At 38.2% G+C, this 26,755-nt stretch overlaps 1 protein-coding gene across 1 annotated transcript in view; it reads left to right on the forward strand.

Moving 5' to 3' along the window:
- nos1 (nitric oxide synthase 1 (neuronal)) overlaps positions 1–26,755 on the forward strand; it is a 57,997-nt gene that overhangs the window by 12,276 nt on the left and 18,966 nt on the right. Inside the window, exons 4-19 of the mRNA XM_026931613.3 lie at positions 4,878–5,015; positions 7,648–7,790; positions 7,901–8,063; positions 8,209–8,300; positions 9,764–9,905; positions 10,411–10,550; positions 14,080–14,254; positions 16,271–16,372; positions 17,293–17,487; positions 18,504–18,589; positions 19,969–20,113; positions 22,185–22,289; positions 22,952–23,007; positions 24,394–24,510; positions 24,860–25,034; positions 26,494–26,632. Coding sequence (XP_026787414.3) covers positions 4,878–5,015; positions 7,648–7,790; positions 7,901–8,063; positions 8,209–8,300; positions 9,764–9,905; positions 10,411–10,550; positions 14,080–14,254; positions 16,271–16,372; positions 17,293–17,487; positions 18,504–18,589; positions 19,969–20,113; positions 22,185–22,289; positions 22,952–23,007; positions 24,394–24,510; positions 24,860–25,034; positions 26,494–26,632 — 2,113 coding nt within the window. The remainder of the gene's footprint in view (positions 1–4,877; positions 5,016–7,647; positions 7,791–7,900; positions 8,064–8,208; positions 8,301–9,763; positions 9,906–10,410; positions 10,551–14,079; positions 14,255–16,270; positions 16,373–17,292; positions 17,488–18,503; positions 18,590–19,968; positions 20,114–22,184; positions 22,290–22,951; positions 23,008–24,393; positions 24,511–24,859; positions 25,035–26,493; positions 26,633–26,755) is intronic.

Raw genomic sequence — 26,755 nt, forward strand, 5'->3', positions numbered from 1 at the left:
GCACAATACAAGCTTTACTTTCCATTAACATTCTAACTGAAATCCCCCATTATCGAGTGTTCTAGTTAAGCAACCTGTTGTGTGTCCCTAATAGTCACACTGCTGACGGAGAATCAACTTATTAAGCCGGGCGAGCGTTTCTATCTGAGGTCTGTAAACACAATTCACATTTATTTTTTTTTAGTAATCAGAAGATAATGAATGTTACTGGCGAATACGTCTAATGGATTGCGTCAGGCATCAGTTGTCTGTCTGTTAGTTTAATGGGGCCATGTGCAATAGCGGGGTATTTCTCATATTTAGACAATATTATGTGCTGAAAGCCGAATCCTGCATAATTTCATGGCTAATCAGGAGCACTCATGCAGTGGAAGTGCTCGGTGAACTCGAACCGAGGAGCCATGAAGTCTCTGAAGCTCTGCGTGCTGAAAAATAATTACACCGTTCACAACATTACTACAGTGACAGTTTAACTTACATGGCAACACAATCCTGTTTGTGCCTAATGGAAAGGCTACAGCATGACGTCACGCATTTAAGATCACAATCTGGTGAGAATTCTAAAATTCATGAACACGTCCATGTAGCTGTAAATACCTGAAGACCTGCTTTTTTTCTGGGGCAGAAGTTCTCAAATTGTGTCATTTTAATTCATCTAAAAGAACTCTTCACTAAATTAAATGTTTTAATAAAATTCTCACATACTTACCATAATTTGGATCAGTTCACCTCAATCTAAATGCCATGAAACTACATGTTCTGGTTTGTACTTGACTTGCTTGACCTCTCTATTCTGCTAAATCTGATGCCATTTTACATGTAAAAAGCTTCTGATGTTTCAGTTCAATTATTTTATTTATTTATGAGACTGCACGCTTACAAATGCACTTAATTATAACCATCAAACGTGTTTAACACTTGTTAAAGTGTTTGCTAAAAACGAACTATTTAATATACTTTCATACACCTTCACATCCATTTCTTCATTGATGTCGAAGGTGATGTTTGCAGAAAAGCTGGAAGTGATGTGGATAATATTGTATTTCCACCTTTCCACCTATAATTTCTATTTTTCAACATTTTTTTTAATTTAAAATTGGCTTAAGTGTGTTTTTTTAAACAAGTAAAAGAGAGAAGTATTCATTTTTGCTAGTCAACAAGTTGCCTTTTCCGTAGTTAAAGCAGAAACTGATTCAGGACATAGGACATTTAGGACATTTAGGCTGTTTTATTAATGCAGTTAAATGCTTATAAACAACAGCAACGTCCACACGTCAAATTGCACTTTAATTAACATCCATACACAGAATATAAATTACATTTCCAGCATTAATCCTTTACGCTACAGAGTTAACAAGGAAAATGAATAAATGAGTGTAATAAATGTGTAAAATCATAAATCAGTGTATCATAGTAGGCACGGTGGTGCAACATGTTCTCCCCGTGACCATGTCTGGGATCTCCGGTGTCCTCGCTCCTCCCAAAAACATGCCAGTAGGTGGATTTGCCAAGATAAATTTCCCTTAGGTATGAATGATTGTGTGAATGTGCGTGTGTACTGGCATCCCATCCAGGGAGTATTCCCGCCTCACAGCCGTGGTTCCCAGGATAGGCTTCAGATCAACCGTGACCCTGACCAGGATAAAGCAGGCTTCCAGAAAGATTTTAGATTTTAGACAGATTTGCCCTCAGTTCATGTTCAAGACTTCATACAATGATTTTTTGTCATTTATATCCTCCTGTCACCAGACTTTGAGGATGGAAGTGAAATAACAACGCCATGTAGGATCTTTCGCTAAACCCACACACAAGTGGAAGAATGGCAAAGCCCTGAGGTACTTCAGACATGAACAAAAAGAGATACTGTGATCTGAAGGATTTTAGATAGATACATCCAGATGTTTGTTTTGTGAAAAATCATCCTGGATAAATGATGGAGTCCTTATCCCCCCCTCCGAGTAGGCGGAAATAGAAACAGACCAGCGAAAGGGCTACCAACTAGAACTGATGAAACAGTAAGCTCTGTGTAGTGATTTATCTCATCTTTATGCCATTAAGAGCAAATTGCCTTGGAATGAATTATCATATGGAATATTAATGAGTTGTTGTTTATGGAAAGTTGTGAAAAGCTATTACACAACACTGTCTGAATTTAGAACACAATCTGAATAGATTTTTCTGTTGTACTTTGATTATAATGATGTACAAAAACTCTTAAAGGAGCAGTTTGTCATTTTTAGAGCCCTCTGCTACCAGTAAGGTAAATTAAAACAATAAAAACACTGACAAACCTTTACGCTCCCCTTAAACACATCCACTCCCTCTGATATAAAGTGTATTTGCCTTTAGAGGAAAAGGGCCAAAGCCGAGTAGCTGTTCTCACTGGGGGCAGAGCTAATTTCCAAGCTAGAAAAAATGTAAATAAGAAACAAAAAAGAAGAAATTTGCCAGATCCATTGCATGGCAATATTCATGAACTGCAACAAATTAGTTTTTAAATCCCGTAGAAAAAAATGTATTGTGCAGGTCTACAAATTGTAACATTAAACTTTCCCCTGGAAACGAAACATTGCTAGCTTAGTAGTTTCAGGATCAGATGTTCGTGAGTACAAATTTCAAACGTGTAACAGAAAATTACTGTTTTTGTATGGAAAACAGTAATTTTCCAAAAAATAAATTATCCAGATTATATTTTCTGAACATGTATTTTCTATTTTTAAAGTGAATGTGCCATTCATAAGTTTGTATTCTTCTATCTTTGAGGAGAAGCATCATGACCTTTACCACTTTTAAGCACATCGTTGCTAGGGCTGCCTTTACCACAAAGGCAGGTCGCCATGGAAACTCCCAAAAAGACCCTAACATTCTCAAATCCACTATAAATTATGAAATACTCTATATGGCTCAAAGTTTATGGACACCTGACCATCACACCCATGTGGGCCTTCCGCAAACTGTTGCCATAAAGTTGGAAGCACACAATTGTATAGAATGTAACTGTATGCTGTAGCTTTGCAATTTCCCTTCACTGGAACTAAGAGGCTCAAACCGGTTCCAGCATGACAATGCCCCTGTGCACAAAGCGAGCTCCATGAAGACATGGCGTGCCAAGGTTGGAGTGGAAGAACTCGAGTGTCCTGCACAGAGCCCTGACCTCAACCCTACTGATCACCTTTGAGATGAACTGGAACGCCGACTGCACCCTAGACCTCCTCACCTGAACTCACTGCCTGAACTCACTAATGCTCTTGTGGGTGAAAGAACACAAATCCCCAAAATCTAGTGGAAAGCCTTCCCAGAAGAGTGGAGCTTGTTATAACTGTGAAGGTGGATCAATGCCACATTAATGCTCATGGTTTTGGAATGGGATGTTGAACAAGCACATATGTGTGTGATGGTCAGGTGTCCATTTACTTTTGGCTATATAGTGTATATATCTTCAGAACGATTGACATCTTTCCTGAAAAAGAGCACAAATAAGCATATAAATGGTTTATAACTTTGAAGCTATTGATCTGGCAACTCTACGTTTGCTTCTGAAGTCTGAAAACTGATACAGCTCATTACACACAGACACGGATAGGGCAAGAAAATCAGAAGAAAAAAGCAACAAATACGTCCATCATACAGCAAGACAGACAGAATCAATAGCCAAACTGCTGAACATGGGCAACTGCAAGTTTGAACACTAAGTCAGCAATATACTGTATTTCTTTTTATTTTGAAATGAATTAATGTACTGGCTGTTGAGGGCCACTTATTCCAACATTTTGAATTACAGTATATCCATGTTAAGGAATGTGTGTAAATTTGTCATACAGTATATGCAAAGTTTGAATAAAATGAAAATCCCACTTTTTTTGCAACCTTTTGTGACAGTTCAATAAGACAAGCTCTTACTGTCTGTCTTATTTTTCACTCCGTATCAGGAAAAGTGTATGATTGCTTTGAGACATAATCACCATTCACGAAAAGATCACCTGCCATTATACGAGAAGAGAAGAGATGCCAATGCGCGTTGACTGAAATTTGTCCATAGAAAATGACACAATTCCACACTCCCTGAGGTGTCTGTATACTGAAAAACAGCCACTGTCTTAAATGCTAGAGACGTCTAAGGGCAATTAGATTGATTTCCTTTTCCTACAGAGTCAAGCTCTTTATAGCTATTGACCCAGAAACAACTTACACACAGCTTTTGAATAGATAGTCAATATCAGCATTCCTCCGAGAAACTCAAGTCAGAGCTCAATTACGAGGCTACTTAATTGTCTTGACTGACTTCCTTCTTTCACAGTTATGACAGGAAGCAGAATAATGACTCAAGATTATAGGATTACAATCAAGATGTACAAGAATTGATTTTTTGTTTCGCTCAGTGCATGAGTAGAAAATATTGTGAATCCAAAGTTAGACTTAAACTAGAGTTCTGTCCAACCAAGTCATGGATTTATTGTAATGAATGTGTTACAGTAGAGTAGTGTAAAAGCTCCGGTGTGTTCTGATCACTATTATTAGCCTGATATCAAAATTATCTTAATATGTTTAATAATAAGTTTATAATATGAAACAATGAAGTAGAAGTTTTTTTTAATCTTTAGCATTAAATGAGCAGATGTTAACATGGTTCATCTGCAACTAAAAAATGGAATGGTTTACCAATCGAAAAAAAAAAACAGCTAAATATATTTACTTTATTCTCATTCTTTTTTTTCTTCTGTTAATTCTTAATGAAAAAAAATATATATAATTTTTTTATATAATATAAAAAAACCCTTCTTTTTATATCCAAAGGAATTGGAGTATCAACTATATCAATGTTCCTCATTTCCAGTTACATGACTCAGTTTGTCCTCGTCTCATTTGTCCCTCCACAGCCACCGTCCCAAGGCAGAGTGTCTCCCACTAAGACCCCACAAAATGGGAGTCCAACAAAATGCCCCAGGTTCATGAAGGTAAAGAATTGGGAGAGCGGCGTGGTGTACAATGACATACTCCATCACAGCTGCAGCAAGGTAGGACTGAAACACAGCACACTCCAGACCATTAACACTCTTACTCATAACATTATACTTTGTGTATAGCCACCAATCTGAAATTTCCTGACTAAAACATAATAGGAATACATTTTACATTTGTATGTCATTGAATGTGTAAAACAGATTTGTTATTGGTGCATTTTTAATGTTGGCAAATATCAAATTGGACATTGGATTTGAAATTAAATTATTGCTTAAGCCATGTAATTTAAACAGTATAATTAAAATTAAATTATATATTATAATGCTATATATTATATTATAAATATATTATAATTGTGTAACAATGTTTTGCTTTAAACCTCTTTTCAAGAAAGTTTATTTATTTATTTTAATAAAGGCATCAGAACACATAAGTGTTTGATGGTATTTACGTTGCTAGAGAATTTTTTTAATGGGGCAATATTAAACAGTGTCAAGAAAAAGAATCTTATAATCTATTCACCTAAAACAGTGTGCTTGATTTTTTTGATTTGCTGTGTTTTGTCTTTTAGTGCAAAATACCATTTCATTTAATTAGGACAATATAAAATCACACAACTGAGGAGGATTAGCCATACCGCTTGACATCTAGCTATCGCAGTCCTTTCCATACATCAAACTGAAGTTCAAATTTAGATTCGGTTCTTTGTGGAGACATGAGTGTGTGTGGGAAATAAGCATGAGGACCCTCACAAACATCTTCACGTCCCTTGGTTTCCTCTAACCAAGTGGAAGAGAGGGACGTGAGGTTCTACACGCTTTCATGAGCGCTTGGTGTTGCATGCTAATCACCATTAATTACAGATCATATGATTTATAATATATCACACAGGATTTTTTTGGGTTGCTCTGCAGAAAGAGACAGCTGCATGGCTGAATTCATAGTGCCTCAGGGCTAGCGGATGTGCAGAGGCAAATGAAAGTCTTTGTTTTATTTTTAACACGCTGACGCTAAGAACCATCCATCCATCAATCAATCAGTGGTCCCAACGACAGGAGAGATTCGGCCATCTTGCCTCGGTTTCTGGTCTTTACTCTTAGTTTAGACTTCTCCTTGGTAATTTGTTCTCATTCTTCTTGCTCTGGGGTGAAATCTTGGCCAAGCTCTCTCGGATGGCGTGAAGGGTCAGTGGGCTGAGGCTCTCTACGCTTCACCAGTCTTGAGTGGGCGGTTCTGGCTACTGCACCTGTTTTAACAGCGCAAGCCGGGACCGGACTGTCATTAAATTTCTGCTTGGCCTCAACCATAGTGACCGCATTAGTGGCTAGCCAAAGTGACAGTGCGCTTCAACTCTAATCTTATTACACTGACCATATGAGCTTGCTCGGGGCAAGGACCAAGCTGGCTTTCACTCTCTCTGTTTCTCCTTCCTTCCCCCAATGCTTCTTATATTATCTCTGATGTCTGAAGTTTGCATGTCTTGACACAATTGGAAGAACTCATCTAAGTTTAACAAATGCATTAAGGGCTTAAGGTGACTCTGCATTTAGGTCGTATGATTTTTTTTTTTGGAAGCCAATTCAGCTAACGACTGGCCAATTCAGTTTCTTTTAAGGGACCTGAAACACCTGAAACACTCCCATCCTATGCCCCTAACACAATCAACTATTCCATTACAATGATACAAAGTCTTACATCATTTTACTTATGGTGGGAAGATCATTTTGCAGGATTTTATTCTTCCTTATATTCTTCTTTATGTCATCAGTAGTCAGATGACAAGGTTTATCTTGTATAGTGTAAGAATATACTATGTCTATATAGCGGAACCCTTAAAGGTTTTAGGTTGAACCTGTCAACACAGGGCTTTACTTTTAGAAAGTGTTCCAAGTAGACCCCTTTAAAAAGCTAGAAAGACCCCTTGAGACTCTAGGTAAGCTTTAGTTGTTGACAGTATTCTCATCATTGAGGACCATATTGACATCTGTTGATTGGGGAACCATTTTACCAGGGGCCTCTTGGTTTGTTTGACCTCTAGAAAAAGGGATCCTCAAGGGTTCTTAGCCTTTGAAACTTCAGGGTTCCCTACTTTCTATGGAGATTCTACTTGAACCACTATCTGATAGGTAAGCCCTTTGGCGTAGGTTTCTATAACAGTTTTTATAACAGGATTCTAACTTTTAACTTTATTTTCCTATGAATGGTCAAATAAACAGAAATGCCTTGAGGAACCCTTTTGTAAATTGAAGTCCACCCTACATAGGTGAAATTTGTTCAACTTGCCATCCAATGGGTGCACCATTTGACCTGGGACCTCAAACAACTGTTTTTCTATACTCCTTTACAAAAAGTATACATCAGTGGTTGTGTGGATAGCTAAAGATTCCTCAATTCTTAAAAACGGTCAACTTGGAACCTTTCCTGAAAGGGAAACTCTCAGGGTTTGACATACTGCATTAACAAGCTCCTCCACCAGGTCAGACTCTTTTTATGGCTGTAGATTTAATAATTTGTACTCTATATAAGGGGAAAGTCACATTATATTTCCTTATGTGGCTCATGGTTTTATCCAAAGTGCCTCACATTTGAGACAGAGCACTTGAAGGTTTAGGGCTTTTGCTCATTTGCTGATAAAAATGTATGTCAAAATCTCTGTGCACTTAAGGGACCGATTATCAATTGCAGGTGCCAATTTGCAACGAAAGAGTGTGTATAGGCTCAGTGATGACACCAAGCATGAGAAGTAAACCAGATGAAGTTCGAACCAAAGATGAGCTGCTACCATTGGCTACAGACTTCATCAACCAGTACTACACTTCAATAAAAAGGCAGGCTCATGCATCATGTCATACATTCACATGAAGAGCAATGGGTACTGGTCTTTTTTTTTTTTTTTTTTTTTTTTTTGGCTAATGCTCCATCCATGGGTGGCTTGCAGGTGTGGATCCAAAGCACATGAGGACAGACTGGAGGAGGTGAAAAAGGAGATTGAAACTTCTGGAACATACCAGCTTAAAGACACAGAGCTAATCTACGGAGCCAAACATGCTTGGAGGAACGCTGCTCGCTGCGTAGGGAGGATCCAATGGTCCAAACTACAGGTAGAAACCTTAAGCTTTAGTTTCATTGCTGCTCTAGCCATTTTATTTACTTTGGTGACAGCCATCTGTATGCACAAAAACAAACCCAGAATTACAGCAATTATATGATGATTATGATGATAATAAGGGAGTTGTTTTTGACTAGGTGTTCGATGCTCGAGACTGCACAACAGCACACGGAATGTTTAATTACATCTGCAATCACATCAAATATGCCACTAACAAAGGCAACCTCAGGTAAGTGGTGGAAATACTTTTTTGGGGGTTTAGGAATTACTCATTTTTTCCTGAGTACTGAGAAACTTATTACTCATATGTTATTGTTATATTGATTACTCATTTTTTCCGCCTCCACTTCTTCTCTATCTTGGTATTTTTTTCCCTCATAATCCTCTTCATCTATATACTTTCCCAGCTTTGCTTATCTACCTCTTTTCATCACCTTTCTCAAGAGCTCCTTGTGGGCGGCACCTGCCACTGCGGAGCCAAATTCTATCTCTGCCTGACTACAAAGCTAATCATACATGACACCTACTCTGTGTTCAGCTTAATTAGTGTCACGTTATGCATTGATCAGAGGCTGGAAGAGAGGAGCAATCAGAGAGTGAAGGGGTTGCTTGGAAGAAAGACAGGAAGTGAGAAAGAGACAGAGAGATAGAGATGCCGAGAGAGAACCCTTTTATCCACTTTCCCTCAGAAAGTGTCATTTTCCTGATCTCCGGTGACAAACATAATCCAGTGTTCCCTCATTACATCATCAGGAACTGTCAGTGCAGACACCAGTGGTCCCCCACCTGCTGTTCCGCTTGTGAGAATTGTTCTTATCGTTTATCAGGAAATATGCATGCTGCTTTTTTAAACAGGATCATGACCCAGATTTATCCATGGCACTTTCTGTGACACTCATATGTCTTTGCTGTGTAATAAGAAATGACAAATAAGGTAAAAAACAAAACAAAACTGTGTTTATTTTTGGACGTGCCTGTGTCCCTTGATATACAGTACATGGCTGCAATCACATTCTTGGCATCCATCAGAAAATATACTTGCATAAGGATTTCCTCCAGGGTGTATTCCTGCCTCATGCTCTGGCTCTGGATCTGGATCTTATGAGCACTGTGCATGAGATGGGAACACATCCTAGATGGTACACCGGTCCATCATAGGCCACCATGCACACACTCATTCACCCTAGGGGCAATTTTAGTGAAGCCAGTCCATCTACTGGCATGTTTTTGGGAGGTGGGAGGAATCTAGAAAATCCAGAGAGTTTGAACAGGAACATGGGGAGAACATGCACAATGGAGAGAACATGCCCAATCTCAGGATTGAACCAGTGATCCAAGAGCTGTGAGGTGGCTTGCCATTAGCTTCTTAAAAATCTTAAGAGTAGGATTGTACAGCTCTTGATGTGAGAGACAGCTGCAATCTTCCATGACGTGATTGACCGATGCACTGCTCCATCTTCTATTGGCTGACTCATGGTCATGTCAGAATACATCAAGTGTAGTCAAAAGTTCCATCAAGAGTTCTGTGGTGAACTTTTTCAGAGCATATTTTCCATTAAATAATGGCATTTGTTATTCAAACTGAAATGTCCTTCTTAAAAATCTCAGCTTAATTCCAATGGGTGGCATCAATCTGTCAGAGGCATCCTTGCGTTAACATCCTCATCTTCAGATCTCCAATCTTATCCGCAGGTCAGCTATCACCATTTTTCCCCAGAGGACAGATGGGAAACATGATTTCCGGGTGTGGAATAGCCAACTGATCCGCTACGCTGGCTACAAGCAGCCTGATGGCTCTGTTCTGGGAGATCCTGCTTCCCTGGAGCTCACTGAGGTGAGACTTTAAATCACCGCCTTCTGGAGACAAAATTATAATGGCTTCATCCTCCTGGGAGTACTGAAAGAGCAAGGAGGCTGTCTATGATATAGTATCTACTTAATAACAATGAAAAATACGAGCACTGTGGAGTGAAAAATGATTAAAATGCTATAACTCATTTGTCAGAAGAGACAGCATGTGTCCTCAAGCCTCCTGCTGTGGGGCTGATTATCTGGTGCGTCATTTTTGATAATTACGGCAGGAAGAACTTGTGGCTTTTCAAAAAAACCTCCAGTTATTTATGGAAAATTCTGAAATATACCCTAAATATCTGTCCACGGCTCTGCTGGAAATTTATGAAGTCAGTTCTTGGAGCTGTCGCCAAAGCCTTTACCCAGAACAAAAGAGACATTAAAAGACCTATAAACTGCTTCTATATTAATCCTAGTTCTCTGGTCCTAATGTGTGTGTGTGCGCGTGTGTGTGTGGGTGTGTGTGGTCTTCTCCTGCGACACTGTAGATCTGTATACAGCAGGGATGGAAAGCGCCCAGAGGCCGGTTCGATGTCTTGCCCCTTTTGCTTCAAGCAAATGGCAATGATCCAGAGCTGTTTGAGATCCCTGACGATCTCGTGCTGGAAGTCAACATCACACACCCGAAGTAAGTGAGATGTTCAACAAGATGCGTTAGCTATTAAAAGCACCTGGTTTAGAAATTATTCACTTTTCTAGAGGTGGAAGATGACAGGGTTTATTTCGCTGATGGCTATTAAAGAAAAGAATCATAAAATAAAACCAGAACTTAGTTAATAGTCTTCGCGACACTGTCACTACACTTCATGGTTAAATGGTTAAAATTCAGTAACTAAAAACCAAGTATAAAAAATGTTACCTTTTCATTCTAACTGCAGTTTTAATAAAAAAAAGTTCGGGAATAAAAATCTCCATTGTCTCAAATAAATTAAAATGATTGTACATATCTGCCATATTGTTCTTAAAATGAAATCTGTGCTGTGACCATAAGGGTGTCCTTGGAAATTCTTTTACTCTGGAAAGAGTCCGTGGATGCAAAATTTTGAGAACTCCTGGTATACAGGACCATTATATATGTCACTGTCATACACAGACAGTTTCTAGCATATTCTGTCTCATTTATGCCTGTACCCAAATGATGAAACTGTGAATGTAGTGCTGTGAATATGAGAGGCTGGCAGAGTATTAGCATCACGGGAGTCATGCTGAGAACAAGTGGCCTGCATGCGTAAGTCAGGGACACAGGCCAAGGCAGCATAAAACTGGCCCTTCCCCCAGATTCGAGATCAGAGATGGTGCCAGTTTGTCAGCCTCCATGGGCACTGATAATGCCTCAGACAAGCTGACAGAAGCACAACCTGTGCTACTTACATTCATTTTGAAACAGTACCATTTTAAAGGGATTGATGTTTAAACAACACAAATGCAGTAATGATGACCCATAGGCTCAGGATTTACAGGCTCACAATTATTTAGACAATTACACTTGGTTTTTTAAGTATCAGCAGGCTTTTGTTCCACATTGTACATTATAAGCTTATAAACTGTCCTTTCTAATTGTTCAAATCCTTAAATCGAAATAAGACTGTTTGTTACTTCTATTAATTGTTTGATATAAACAATTGTAAATAGATATCCTAACTATGTTTAGGACTTAATGATACAAGATGCATGAACATCAGTATGAACACAGACACAACTGTATACAAAGAAAAACTAATCAAGGAGTGACACAAAACAGGTGAAAACAGTAGGGCAACAAATCAATGCAAGTACAAAGTCTGAGACAGGACTAACAAAAACCAAAACACGCACACGCACAATTACATGGTGTTCATTGCCATGGAAACTGGAATGCAAAGGGGGGAAAACATGACAGGTGGAGGTCATGACAAGATTGGTCAAATCTCTGATTGGTTCTGTTTAATATAAACGTGTAAATATAAACACAGACTGAAAATACATAAGTAAGCCACCTAGGTATGCACATGTGGCTATCATAGGTCTATCCTAACTTGTGTTGGGGTTTTTAATTTTGCCATTGTCGCTGAAGGAAGTTTCCTGGATAATGGGCAGAGCATGTTGTGATGTCAGTGTCACAATCGATTGTGTTAAATTAATTGAAAAATACATATATCACACATACAATATGTTTAATTGTGCACACTACCCAGTTAAAATAGGTAGAATGGACAGTTAAAATGTGCAATTAAAAGAAAAAAATTCATTTTGCCTGCTATCCAACTTAATGGTTCTATCAGAGATGTCTAGACATGGGAATAAGTGCATTCATTTCAGTGCATTCATTTGTTACATATGTGTGTGTGTGTGTGATTGGTGTGATATTTATTATGAGCGGTCTAGGAATCATAGTCAGCGGTGAAGATGTATGTTAAGACTTAGCCATGAACAGTGACACAACTGAGTATACAGAGAAAAACTAATCAAGGAGTGACATGGAACAGGTGAACACACTCAGACAACAAAGCAGGGGTGGAGACTGGACCAGAACAAAAAAACAAAAAAGCATGCAATTATATGGTGTTCATTGCCATGGGAACTGGGTTGCAAACAGGGAAACTATGACAGGTGGAAGTCATGATAAGATTGGTCAAATCTTACTGATAACAATGAAAAATTAAAGAAGAACATCACCTTTGACACATGTTGTGTTTTTGACACTTGTTGTGTTTTTGCCACTTGTTGAAATGATCTAATCATCACAGAGACTAGTTTCTTCTGTAATTTTATGTAATTGTCAGTACAGGAACTCCATATCCAGTTTTGGAATTCTTTACTTCCTTAAAATGTTCCTGAACCTCTGTGGCAACTCACTATTTATACCTGTAGATCATCATCATCAAGAACTCTCATCTCTTGTCATCGTAAGTGGTGAAGAAACAAATTGTAACCAGGTGTAACACAGCACTTTGGCAGAGTGAGGTTGTAAATGTTGAGTTGTCTGTTGAGGAGCTTTTCTGGGCACAGCAGATGCTCAAATGCAGCCAGAGGCCAATTTGGCCACATGTGCAATCACCTGAGTATCCTGCAGGTGCTGGTGGAGCGATAATGAAAGTTTTGGCACAGTTCACAGTGAACGCATTTAGTAATGGGCAAATTAAGACAAACTAGTGGATTCCTGCAAGACGAAGTTGTAAACAACAGGATATTTAAATTAAGATGCTAATTTGTATTTGCTTAATGCGTCTTTTGGCAAATGGTGTTGTTTTTTTTTTTACATTTTTTATCCACATCCAGAAAGATGGAGTTTAGTGCTGTCTTCTCAGGTGTACTGGACCGAAGCAAAATGTCATGACTCCTCCAAATATCCCACGCTAATTTTCTCACCGTGTCGACGGAGTAAAGATCATACTTTTCCTGATTTATCAATCTATCATATCATATATCATAAATATTTTAATAGGCTACACTAAAAATTTATGTGTAATATTGATTTTCTTTGTACTTATTTGCATCTGTTGATAAATGCCATCACCCAAAGTGCAAAGCGAGTTCATGCTACAGCTGATTTGCATTTAATAATCCCCACAAACTCCGTAAAAGGAAAAGCTCACAGGGAGCTGAAAGTGCAAAATGAGGTCAAAGTGGTCAGAAAAGAAATTTCTCAGAGGAGGAAGTGGAAGTTGTTTTGACTCACATCTACGCCAATAGAAAAATATTATTAATAATTTTATTATATTATTATATTATTATATTATTAATATATTATTAAGCGTAACAGCAACTGAAAAGGCTAAAATCTGGAGAGAAATTACAGAAAAGATGAATTAGGTTTGAATTAAGTGAAATGAAAAGAAAATGGTTTGGCATGAAAATGGAGGGGATAAAATGGCAGATATCTATACTCATAATACTCTTGTGTGTGCAATTGAAATAAAAAAGCTAACTCATCACCTAGTATACAATTTGAAACCAATCAATTAATGTTCACGAGTTTTCTAATATGTAAACTCTGGTAGGATACGGATACGGATACGGATGTTTTCTGAACTAATTAAGGATTTTCATGAATAACACATTTTTTGTGGAAAATGCTCCTAAGAACTATTTATGAGTAAATTTGTTTCATATCCATCTTAATAACTGAAACCCAATGTTGCATTAGCATCTGAATTTCATTTCCTTCCATCATCCAGGTTCGAATGGTTCAAGGAGCTGAATCTGAAGTGGTACGGCTTGCCTGCTGTGTCCAACATGCTGTTAGAGATCGGAGGCTTGGAGTTCCCCGCCTGCCCCTTCAGTGGCTGGTACATGGGTACCGAAATCGGCGTCCGGGACTTCTGTGACAGTTCGCGCTACAACATCTTAGAGGTACTAATCTCCAAAGCAAGGCTGTGGAGCCTCGCATTTACACACTCTAATTAGCTATTATTGTGCCTAATGCAGCACTCTGTATTATAAATATCAGTTAAACTAAATCCAATATTATCCCACACGACTGTCATTAGCATAATGACAGTGGTTGATTTTCTATTATCGTAACCCATTTGCTGGGGTACAATATACTAATTCAGAAATATGGTAATGCAACCATTATAATTCATTATTCATACTTTTCTGATTAAACCATGACCTTATATTAGTCCAGGTGAATATAAAATAGAGCTGCTGTGTTAAATTCCCCACGGCTCACTCTTTACATTAACAAACTACATTCATAGATGCAAACATTTATAATTTTATATTCTGTAGTAGAATTATCCTGCCAGCTATATCTACCTGAGATATAGTTCTGCTTCTGTGTTTAAGTTATCCCACTGCTACCACTACTACTTCCTTATAATGTTCCTTATGCTGTTTTCGAATGCTTCCAGGACCTGAGATGATCGCTTATACCAATTTGTCAGAACTGAATGTGTTGAAATGAGAGGTGGTTTGTGGTGCATTATTTTAAAAAAGTAATGCATTTATGACGCATCATTCCTTTCAGGCTCAGTGATCTCATTTCCATAACCATTATGTGGAGGAGGAAGTGAAGAAGGTTATGGAAAGTTACGCAACACCCACCTGTGTTCACATTAGTGTCCACTACCTTTATCTGCATGATTGAGCACAGAGTGATAGCAGTGATGACAATTTTATCATGTTATTAGAGTGGAAAAAAAAATTACTGGCAACACTTTCTATGAATCCTGTATTCATAATGTATTATAATGTTGTGTAGCATGAATAATTTGTTAGAACTCGTGACATACGCCTATATAAATGCATGTAAGTAGGTGTAGTCAATGACTTCTTTAGCTAAGCTTACAAAACGCATTATATCTGTTCACATAGACACATAACACATTTCAAACAAGTTTGAAGAAGCGTCACCGATAGTGCTCTATTATATGCTATGTACTTTAATAAACACTTTATATAAGTGTTTATATAATCTTATATCTTAAAAGTATTTTAAATGTTATAATACATTATGAATACAGTATTCATAGGAAGTGTTAATTTGTTATTTCATACCTTTTTATAACACTTAAATAGAACTTATGTAGGATATATGTACTTCATTTATATTTATATAGCATTTAAAACATCTCGTAGAGCATGCCATATACCTTATAACAACTGGCAGAAACTTACATAAACGCTGATATGTAGTTGTTGCATATCTTTAAAAATGTGCACTTCATCTTTATAAACACTTATGTAGCACTTATGTAGCCTTACACTATAAAGCATTTATAACATGTATAGCATGCAAAATACCTTACAATGCCTAGCATAAGCCTTCAGAAATGCTTTTTTTATAAAATTCACTTTATCTAAAGCCTATAATGACCTAGCATAATGCCCTAGTGTATTATATATGTTTATAAGCACTTGAGTACAATGCAAGGAATCAAAAGTTATAATACATTATAAGTTACGCAGCGTAGTGCAGATAATCTCCCAGAAGCTATGTGTTGCAACATTTTAGGTAATCTTGTGTGTATGTAACCAGACATACTGTATACTCCTGCTTTATAAAGTGTTATGTGTATAACAACTAATATACATTAATACAGGCTTAATTTAGGCATTATAATCTTAGTATGTGGGAATTATAACATGTTACTGTGAAAACAGAATTTATAGTGTTACCAAAATTACTCTATGGCACAGATATGAAGAGTGTTCTTGCACAAATTTCTGATGAGTCCATCTTTGTGTTTTCTCCACTCTTTCACACCAAGCTCCTCATAGAAGGGGGCCTTGTGACTTTCTTACTGGCGGGTTAATGAATTAATGAGCTGAATGAGTAGTTTCAGATTATTTAAACTAGAGAAACACTTTATAAAGAGTACAAGTCAGCCATGTTTGAAACCGTGCACCTTCTTGTTTTAACAGGAAGTAGCCACAATGATGGGGCTGGACACCAGGAAGACATCCTCTCTGTGGAAAGACCAGGCATTGGTGGAAATCAATATTGCTGTTCTCTACAGTTTCCAGGTGCTGTTGAGGATGAATTAGAGATTGTGTCTATTAGTTCTTAATAAAGTGCATTATTTGTACCCTTTAAGGTAAAGTCATATGACAGGGGAGGTCAATCATATGGAGTTTATTGTCTGATTATGCATAAGAAATGTTTGGCTCCAGAAATGACACTAAAAAAAAGAGAATATATGGTCAGTCAGATTTAAGAGAACATACAGTATTGTGTAGTTTACATAAAATATTTCATTTCTCATCAAAACATGATTTCATTGCTTATACTAAATATAATTTAAACAATTTTTAAATTGTAGTTTGAATTATGTAGAGTGAGTGTGATCAAATCATGTAATATTAACGTGATCCAATTATGTAGTAAAATCTTGCAAGGATGTTGGTGCAGATGGGAAGAAATGACTATAGTATTAAACTGACCTGGCTAACTCAGGTATGGCTTGATAGTGCACTGGGAAACGAGCCAGGTTTGATCCTGAGCTTGGGTGAGAGTGCAGGGTTTGATTTTATTCAGGGCTTTGAAAATACATGATCAAATCATGTTGGATATATTTTGTAATTAATGTGATTCAGTTCATTCATGTGGAACCTCTGTACGCATTTGAATTAAATAAAATCAATGAACTGTTTTTTTTTTTCAGTGGACTGTGGATATTTTTGTCCATTTTTTCCCACAAAGTTATTGACCCTTTAACGTCTGTGATGGGACCCACGCCATGAAAGATCATATCTTATACATTGCTTAGTTTAGGAATTATTTTTTGTAGAGACTTTAAATAGCATCTTGTTGCAGAGATCTGTAGATCACAAATGCAGTTCTAATCGTAGCATCATAGTTTAGCAATTTGAAAAAAAATTCTGGTTATAAACATAATTCTAATCATAATTCGGATATTCACTCTACCATAATCCCACATGTACAGATGTCCAAGGTGACCATCGTGGACCATCACTCAGCCACAGAGTCCTTCATGAAGCACATGGAGAATGAATACCGTGTGAGAGGTGGATGCCCAGGTGACTGGGTGTGGATCGTTCCTCCAATGTCGGGCAGCATAACGCCTGTCTTCCACCAGGAGATGCTCAACTACCGGCTTACACCTTCCTTTGAATACCAGGTAAGCATTGTATAGACTGTGCTTCAACCATTTATGATAGTGTTTACATTTACAGCATTTAGCAGACGTCGTTATGCAAAGTGGCTTACATAAGGGCTTTATAGTCTCCAGCAATAACATATTATTTTGAAGAGAGGCAGTGACTCAGCCATTTGGACCATTCCACTACTTGAGGGCCAGGACAGAGAAAAGTCTTGATGCATGTCTTCGACCGGCTAAAATAAAAGAGGGGAAAGACTTTCCTACATTTGTCCTTGCTAGCACTCTAAAATTCAGCTATCATAAGAACTCAACAAAATAAACAACACACACCTATATATGTATATATATATATAGGGACAATTTTTATCATCTTATCATCTGGAAATCATATATCATTTGAACATTTACTGATAAAAAGAATACTTTGATTAAAAAGAAAAAAGATTTGCACTCTCATATACTGAAGCATAACAGTATTTAACATAATCTTTTCCCATTTTATGATACACGAAACACAATTAACTTTTTTTTTTAAATATAAAATGTCTAAAATGTTTTTTAAAAATCTGGATAAAGTCTGTTTTTATGTCAAAGGAGCAAGTGTATTTTTGCCATTATTTTGCCATTACTGCAATTGCACAGAAATCATCTAGTATCCTGCCATGACATTATTATTATTATTATTAGTGGTAGTAGTAGTAGTAGTAGTATTGACCACTTTTGACCCAAATTTGCGAGTTTGTATTCAAATACTTTCTTGTGATGGTAGGTTGTGCCACAGTCAACAAATGTTCATGGGCTTACAGTATATATAGTATATCAGTGTATATATTAGGCAAAAAAAAGGCAAAACAAATTTTAAACCAAAGCAGAAAGGCTGTAAAAGACTAGTTGAATTCTTCCGTTCCATAATGATTCACTGTTTTGATTCATTGATCCTGGTCAGTGTAGCGATGGATCCGAATGTTCTCGGAACACACCTTGTATAGGACGCAGATTTACTGCTGATGAATTATGATTATGTCTCTCTGCAGAGTGACCCCTGGAACACTCATGTGTGGAAAGGAGTGAATGGCACTCCCACCAAGAAAAGAGCGATCGGCTTTAAGAAACTCGCTAAGTGAGTGTGCATGGAAAGACTTTAATTTTTTTCTTATATGTTTTAATGTAAAATGATTTTTACTATATGCCACTAGGCCCCTGAGTTCCATCCTGCTCGCTCTGCCTTCCACAGCCTTGATTGGCCATTTGATTGTAATTATGATTGACAGCCATTGCCTTTGAGACAGGTTTCATCTGTGCTTGTGTGTGTGAGAGTGTATTCTCTGTGTTTTCCCGCACCACATTTGTGTTATTACATACCTCTATGGTAGCGGAAGGTGAGGAAATGAAACAGCAGTGTAGCTCACTCAATCATCTTCAGGGGCCTAATCAGGACTTAGTTTGAAGTCTTTTTTTTTTTTTAATTTGGACTCCTACTTTGCTGTAACTGCTGTAATTACATGCAGGATGTAAGAAGATGGAGCTTTGTGGTGACATCATTGTTAAAGAAAGGGTTCCTGTTGATATGACATTGTGTATGGAATGAGAATGTTGTCTGAAATAAAGAGAAACACTTTAGGTTCCTGTTTAAATTATATGAAGAAACATTAAGTAATTTCTTTTATTTACATTCCATTACTCATGCACACTTCCCTTACAGTTCCAGTCATTAAGATGTGAGACAAAGATATTGTGTAAGGAATAAAACACTTCAGGACATGAAATGTTGTTATTGGAAAATAATCTAGAATGGAGTGTTGTGAAGAGGCCTGATGCAAAGCAGAGTTTCTCTTACTTCCTTGAAGTTGATTTATTCCTCTTATAACACAGCAATTTGGCAACAATCACAACTGATTAATTTTATCCTTGTAATGTTGTGTAACTTCCCTCGAATAAGTCGTTCCTTCACTAGCCTCTCTTTTTTCCCCTCATTGATGTTAATAAGAAAAAAAACATGCAGAGAAACCACAAAGCACAAACTCCTTCCAAAAATGCTGAATAAACATCTCTTTACAGAAAACTTCATCATGTTAACAATTATGCATTTTTCTAATTATATGTTAAATAACAACATATTTTTAATTAAATTTATTTTCAGGCTTAGATAGTGTGGAATGTCTGCCATACATATGTTAATATATTAGAACAAGCACATTTATTTAAACCTGTGATTTGCCTTGTACCCATCACTATGGTCAGAGCTGTAGTTACAGAAAATGAATAAACACCTTCTGACCAATCAGAATTGAGACTTTCGAAACTCTGTGGTATAAGCCATATCGAAAGTCTGGACCTATTTTACAGGTCTTTCAGTGGTTTCAATGGTTACACAATTGAGGTCAGGTCAACAGTCAGTTTAATCCAGCATGGAACATGAAACATTTATCTGAATAGATCTTATCTTGCTAGAGGAGAGAAATTCAATAATTTTTGTCCTTATCTGTGTGTTTTGTGTAGGGCTGTGAAATTCTCGGCTAAGCTGATGGGTCAGGCCATGGCAAAGCGAGTCAAGGCCACCATATTGTTTGCCACTGAGACGGGGAAATCACAGGACTATGCAAAGACCCTCTGTGAGATTTTCAAGCACGCTTTCGATGCGAAGGTAACGCTGCACATTGACCACATTGCTATCTTTGAATTAAATAATGATTAAAACCTGCCCAAATCGAAGCACCTGTATTTTTAATGTCCTCAGTTCTCAGCAGTAAAACACTACAAACATTTTATTTCGATTCGGCCACGGCACAGTCGGTTCTCAGTGCCTGCAGATTGCAGAGCGTCAGATCTGTTTTCACACTGAGGAGAGCCGAGCGCAGAGCTTGGACGGCGCAAATGTGTCTTTTGTCACAATCTCTTTTCCTCCCATGCAGTAAATCGCCAAGAGACACATGAGAATTTACTCAGCCAAGTGGTGCGCTGTAGTTTAAGATAAGATCACAAAACACCCCAGGCTGTGTGAGGCTTCAGAGAAAATAAGAAACAGCATCAAAGCAGAAAGGCACGATTGTGTGGCATAGTGTAGACTTTTCATGGAGCAAAATAATATATATTTTTCTTGTGATAGTGCTGGTGTTATGTGATTGAATAAACATGACTTGGGCCTAGAGCTCCATTTGTTTTTTCTGTCTTTCACTTTCTCAGTCTTTCCCACCTCTCTGTCTCATCGTGTCTTGAAGGCATTCACTAATCCACACACACTAACACATCGTCACTCGTAATTGCATGGCGGTGCATTAGCACCTTGTTAAAGTGCTGGGTGAACAGTTCATCATCGCTACGCTACTCCAAGCTGCCGGTATCATTGTCATCCTAATCCAGCTCAATGGATATTAGCTTGACTTAACAGCCATATGCCCTAGTGTGGAATTATTGCTCTTAAAGGTGCATTTTAATAATCTGTAAGATTTTAAAGGCATGTAATAATCATATAGTTTCAAAGATTCCTTAGAAAAATTGTAATTCGCAATATTGCCATGAAATGGACGAGGCTAGTTCCTTTTCAGCCCAGAAATTAGCCCCACCCCCAGTTAGAACAGATCTGCTAATTCCTTCTTCGTTTCTACTAAAGGCACATGGACCTTTAAGAAGCTCTCCCCCTTCCACATCTAGGAGGAACTTGTAAGCTAAATGTAAATGTCATTCTGACAGGAAAATACTGAAACCAAACATGCAGCCAACAAGTAAATGTTTGTTCTTGTAAGATTGCTGTTGCTGAGTCATGTGAGCAGAGATTCTCCAACAGTTTACAGTTTAATCCCGGGAAGCCCTTTACAGATCGCAGGTGCTACTTTTGGGTGAATCTGAGATTTCTGAGATGGGAAAGACTGAATACGTGGAAAGCATCAACTGAAATTTAACTACAAGGTGTCTGAAAAATCACAAACCGGTGTGAATAGAACTACATGTACTTAATTTTGTAATTATTATTCAGAACATATGCTCACTCATACGCTCTACGCATTTTCTCAGCTGGTGTATCCTGTTTTTGCGAACTTTGCTCAACACATTCCCATTGGTTCCTGACTTTCCAGACATGCTGTAGTTGCTATTAACATGTTTTCCAGACATGCTGTTTTGTGACGTGTTACCATTTTCACATTAGTATAAATGCAGTATTGCAGATGGTTAGTGGTTTTATGTTAACAGCCTCAGGGTTTGCACTTTAGTTACTCTATAGTGTTCCACCCACCAGCTAGCTCTCTTCTATCACATGACAGCTACCAACCGGGGAGGGTGAAGGCTGACACGTGCTATCTCTGAGACACGTGAAGCCAGCCAGCTGCGACTTTTCAAACTGCTTCCCATGCAGCGTCACAGGGCAGCGTAACACACGAGCAGGAAGGCGCTATCTACCCTCTTCCACATACATGAGCTCACAGACACCCACCATTGGCTAGTGTCACTGTGATTGACAGGAGATTGATGGCTGATTTTGCTGTGACATCATCAGGATTTGAACTCACAATCTCCTTGTTTTTAAATCGATCCCGATTTATACATTTTTACTCATTTATAAATTACTTTATATTGATGTAATGTACTCCATTTGTTTTTGTGTATAATACAAAAATACAGTGCAATTATTGAGCATACAGATGACTCTGTATGATCTGTGTGTGTGTTAAAGCTGAGGTATGGAGTGTGTGCTTTAGTCTGTGACTGCGTATTCACAGGTCATGTCAATGGAAGAGTACGACGTTGTGCACTTGGAGCATGAGACATTGGTCTTGGTGGTCACCAGTACGTTTGGTAACGGAGACCCGCCTGAGAACGGAGAGGTGAGCGAATGCTGATTCATTCACATGTTCCTCTTTTATTTCTACACTTGAGATTACTGGGAATCACACTTGAAACATATTGAGGTGTTTTTCATGAAGTGACTCTCTCTCCTTCTCTCTCTCTCTGTCTTTCTCACTTTCTCTCTGACTATCTGTCTTTCTCTCTCTGTCTCTCTCTATCTGTCTGCCTCTCTGGCCGTCTGTCTCTCTGTTTTTCTTCCTCTCGGTCTTTGTCTTACTGCCTCTCTCTTTCTCTGTCTCAATCTGTCTCTTTCTCTCTATCATCTCTTCTTTCTTTCTCCCTTTCTCTGGCTCTGTCTCTTGATCTCTGTTTCTCTCTGTCTGTCTTTCTCTCTACATGTCTGTCTATCCTTCTCTATCTATCTCTTTCTGTCTGTCTGTTTCTGTCTGTGTCTCTTTCTTTCTTTCTTTCTTTCTTTGTCTTGGTCTTTATGTTTCTCTCTCTGTCTCTCTCTCTGTCTCTCTGTTTCTTTGTCTCTCTCTCTGTCTCTCTTTCTACTTTTTCTCTTTCTCTGTCTCTCACTTCTGCTCTTTCTATCTGTCTCACTCTCTCTGTCTCTCTTTGTCTGTCTTTCTTTCACTCTCTTTCTCCCTGCTCCCCCCCCCCCCCTTTCTCTCCCTCTGTTGTTTCTCTGATGCAGAAATTTGGTGCGGCATTGATGGAGATGAGACACCCAACCACCAGCACAGAGAGAAAGTGAGTGAGAGTGTGTGTATGTGTGTGTGTGTGTTTAAACACACACACAAGTGGTTCTCTTCTCTTCCTCCCACCCAGTAGCTTTGCCATCATTAATTTGTGCAGTGTCCTTTGCAGACACACACTCGAATATTCATGCAGTAGTTATAAAACACCAAAAGCAGGTGGTAAGTTGTGGGTCTGGGATTTTTTCCTACATGTGTTTCCACACTGTGAAGAGTTTCGAAACAGATTTTCTTGCCCATTTTGAGATATGTTTGATTGCATCGTGGTGAGTGGTTGTGAAGAATTGCAGTGTATTGAGTAAATCAGTTTGGTATGACATTTTAAATTAAGGGTTTTTCCCTTTGTATACGGGTTTTATCTGTTGTAAGGTTCTTGAGAGAAACTTTTCCTCCAGTAGGTCAAACTGAACACCAGTGTTATACCAAGGAGAAGCTAGAGGTCACTTAAAGGGTTTCCTTAGCTGGACAAACCAAAAGGGTTCTAGGGTTAAACCTTATATAACTGACTTTTTATGCATAGATAGATGCATGTTTTCAAAAATAGGGCTACTCATCATAGTGCTCGCCTTGCAACAATCAACTTCTGAGTCAGACCGCATGTCACTATGCTCCCAGCTGACCTCACTCATACACAGTGAGCAGGCCAGTGTAGTACTTACACTAGTTACTATTGCAGTTGCTGTAAATATGACCTCTCCCTGTTTATGTTTACTTTCTAAGGCAATTCCTCAAAGGAAGAATAAGTACATAATATTCAAGAAACTAATCTTACTATCTAACTCATTTGTATACTGAGTAGCAGAAATGGGTGCTTACATAAAGCAAAGAATGAATTACTAGTAAAAATACAGAGTGTAAACACACATTTTATTTGTATTAAAGGTGCAGAACTTTAAAGGTGTTTAAAGACCAAAACCTGCTATAATAATATTTAAATTCCAAAATACTAATAAAGTAATCATAAATCATAGAAATAATAAAACTTATTGTTATTATTATTATTATTATTATCAACAATATTGCCATGCAGTGCATCTGGCTTTCAGGTTTCTGTTTACATTTTTCTGGCCCTGAAATCAGCCCCGCCCCCAGGTGAAACAGGGCTGTATAGCCCTGCCCCATTTCCTGAAAAGGCAACTCAGGAAGCATGTGGTAGTTTCAGCAGAGGGGGTGTAGATGGAAGGCGAATGTTTTCACTGCAGTTGCAATTCAAGTAGCAGAAGGTGCAAAAATGACAAATCGCTCCTTTAATTTAATCCTTTATAGTGTGAAATTTGGAATTACCAACCAAAATCCAACCTGAGTTGTTGTTTCCTTCCAATATTGTTTCACATGCATGCAAGAATCTTCTACTCAGTAAGTAATGTTTGCTCTTTCGAAGGAGCTACAAGGTGCGCTTCAACAGCGTCTCTTCATACTCGGACACTCGGAAGTCCTCCAGCGATGAACCTGAGCATAAACCCCACTTTGAGAGCACAGGACCGCTCGCTAACGTCAGGTACTCCAAAACAGAGTGTGCATTTTTGTGCACTTAACATGTACAACGTAATTAAAGTTAATGGAAAATATATCCCGTATTATCCCAAGTTCTCAGTATTGCAATGTGTGCATGTGTGTTTTTGTGTATTATGTTTTTGTTTCAAAATCTCCGGCCTTGGCTACACCCACACTCTTTATATGTGTGTTTTAAGTGGGTTTGTTCCAGGTTCCAGGCCAGCAAACCTCTTACTTGTGTGTTTATGTGCATATCCCTCTCCTGTAGCTTCTCTGTTACTGGCCTTGGAGCCGCAGGGCCTGCCCACACTTTAGCGTGTCAGTGTTTTTGTGTCTCTGGATGTCTCTGATAGGTTCTCTGTGTTTGGCCTTGGCTCGCGGGCCTACCCACACTTCTGTGCATTTGCCCACGCTGTGGACACGCTGTTCGAGGAGCTCGGAGGAGAGCGCATACTCCGCATGGGTGAGGGAGACGAACTGTGTGGCCAAGAGGAGGCCTTTAGAACCTGGGCCAAAAAAGTCTTCAAGGTACTTGCGATCAACACGCATGCCCTGTGGACATCATAGTAATGTGATTATGTTTTTAAGAATCAGTGTGATTGTAGCAGACTCCCTTTCTCATAATAAGCTCTTTACGTAAGATGTTTTGTAAGACATTACCATGTGACACCACACTATAATAAATCTGAGACTTCTTTTTATTTAATGTGTAATGTATAATCACGGTTAAGGTACAGAGCAGTGGTCAGAACACATGCAGGCATCATAATCAACAGCCAGTATATTTCTAAAAATGCAACACACAGAAAAGAAAAAGATTTTTAGATTTTTACATTTTTAGAAAAAAAATTCTACCTAGCACCCTGAATGGTTCTTTAGATTGTCCCTTTGGAGAAAATTCTATGAAGGATCTTCTTTTCAGAACCTGTTGCATGTAGTACCCCTATAGAAGGCTAGAAGGATTAACTATTCGAAGAAACCCAAAGGAACCCATTTTCTAGGATTGTATGCAAACTATAAGGAAAATAGAAACAGAGGAACTAGAAAAAAAACTGCAAATGTAGCACCCATAGTACACCTTGTAGATGGATGGATGGATGGATGTATTGGTGCATGGATGGGTAGATAGATGAATGGATTGATGCATGTTGGATAGGTGAATTTTTGGATGGATTGCTAGATAGATAGATGAATGGATGTATGTTGAATTGATGGATTGATGAATGGAGAGAAGGATGGATTGAGGGATAGATGAATGGATGGATGGATTGGTGGATAGATGGATGGATGAATGGAGAGATGGATGGATTGAGGGATAGATGGATGGATGGATGGATGGATTGATGCGTGCTGGATTGGTAGAAGGATAGATGAATGGATGCATGTTGAAAATTAAATGAGTAATAAAAAATAACTACAAATAAAAAAAAGCAAAAATGAAAAAAAGAAAAGCTGCGACAAGATTTGGCAAAGCACACAAACAAACTGTATACACAGACTAACGAGACAAAATAAGAATATAGATGAGAGAGAAGTGGGCGAGACTCGAAGAGAAGGAAAACAGGAAGTGGGAACTTGTAGAAACCAGGAAGTAAGGTGAGAAAGCTGGGGAGAGTAGGACCTAGCGGCTCAAAGGAATGACCTTGAAAGTAAAGATGTGTGGGATGTGCTGTCCTGTCAGATGGCCTAAAAACTTGTGTTACCCCTGGCAGGAAATAAAACATAAATATTTTGAGAGTCCTGAATCACGACGCTGTGGTCTGATGTTATATCTCAAATCCATTAGAGAGCATACACTCAATCACAATCAGGGACATGAGCCACATTCGGCGTCAGTGACATCAGCATGTGGGAATTGTTGTTTTACTTGTTAGTTTTGGAAGATTTGAGTTATTTACATATAATATAAATACTTACTTGAAATATATATTTTTTCTAGCAAATGGTTTAGACACTAAACACCATCATTTAATACCTGATCTTTCAGGCTGCCTGCGATGTTTTTTGTGTCGGTGACGATGTGAACATTGAGAAGGCGAATGATTCACTGATTAGTAATGACCGCAGCTGGAAAAAGAGCAAGTTCCGCATGACATACACAGCTGAAGCACCAACACTAACGCAAGGTATAGTGCAGCCTCGGGATCCACCAAGGCCACTCACACACACAGTGTTTCTTCACTCCACAAAGCCAGTGTTGGAAAATAATCTAAAATAATACATGACCTCAATGTTTATATGTTTTATTG

The sequence above is a fragment of the Pangasianodon hypophthalmus genome, chromosome 24 (genome assembly GCF_027358585.1).
Source record: "Pangasianodon hypophthalmus isolate fPanHyp1 chromosome 24, fPanHyp1.pri, whole genome shotgun sequence".
Classification (NCBI taxonomy): Eukaryota; Metazoa; Chordata; class Actinopteri; order Siluriformes; family Pangasiidae; genus Pangasianodon; species Pangasianodon hypophthalmus.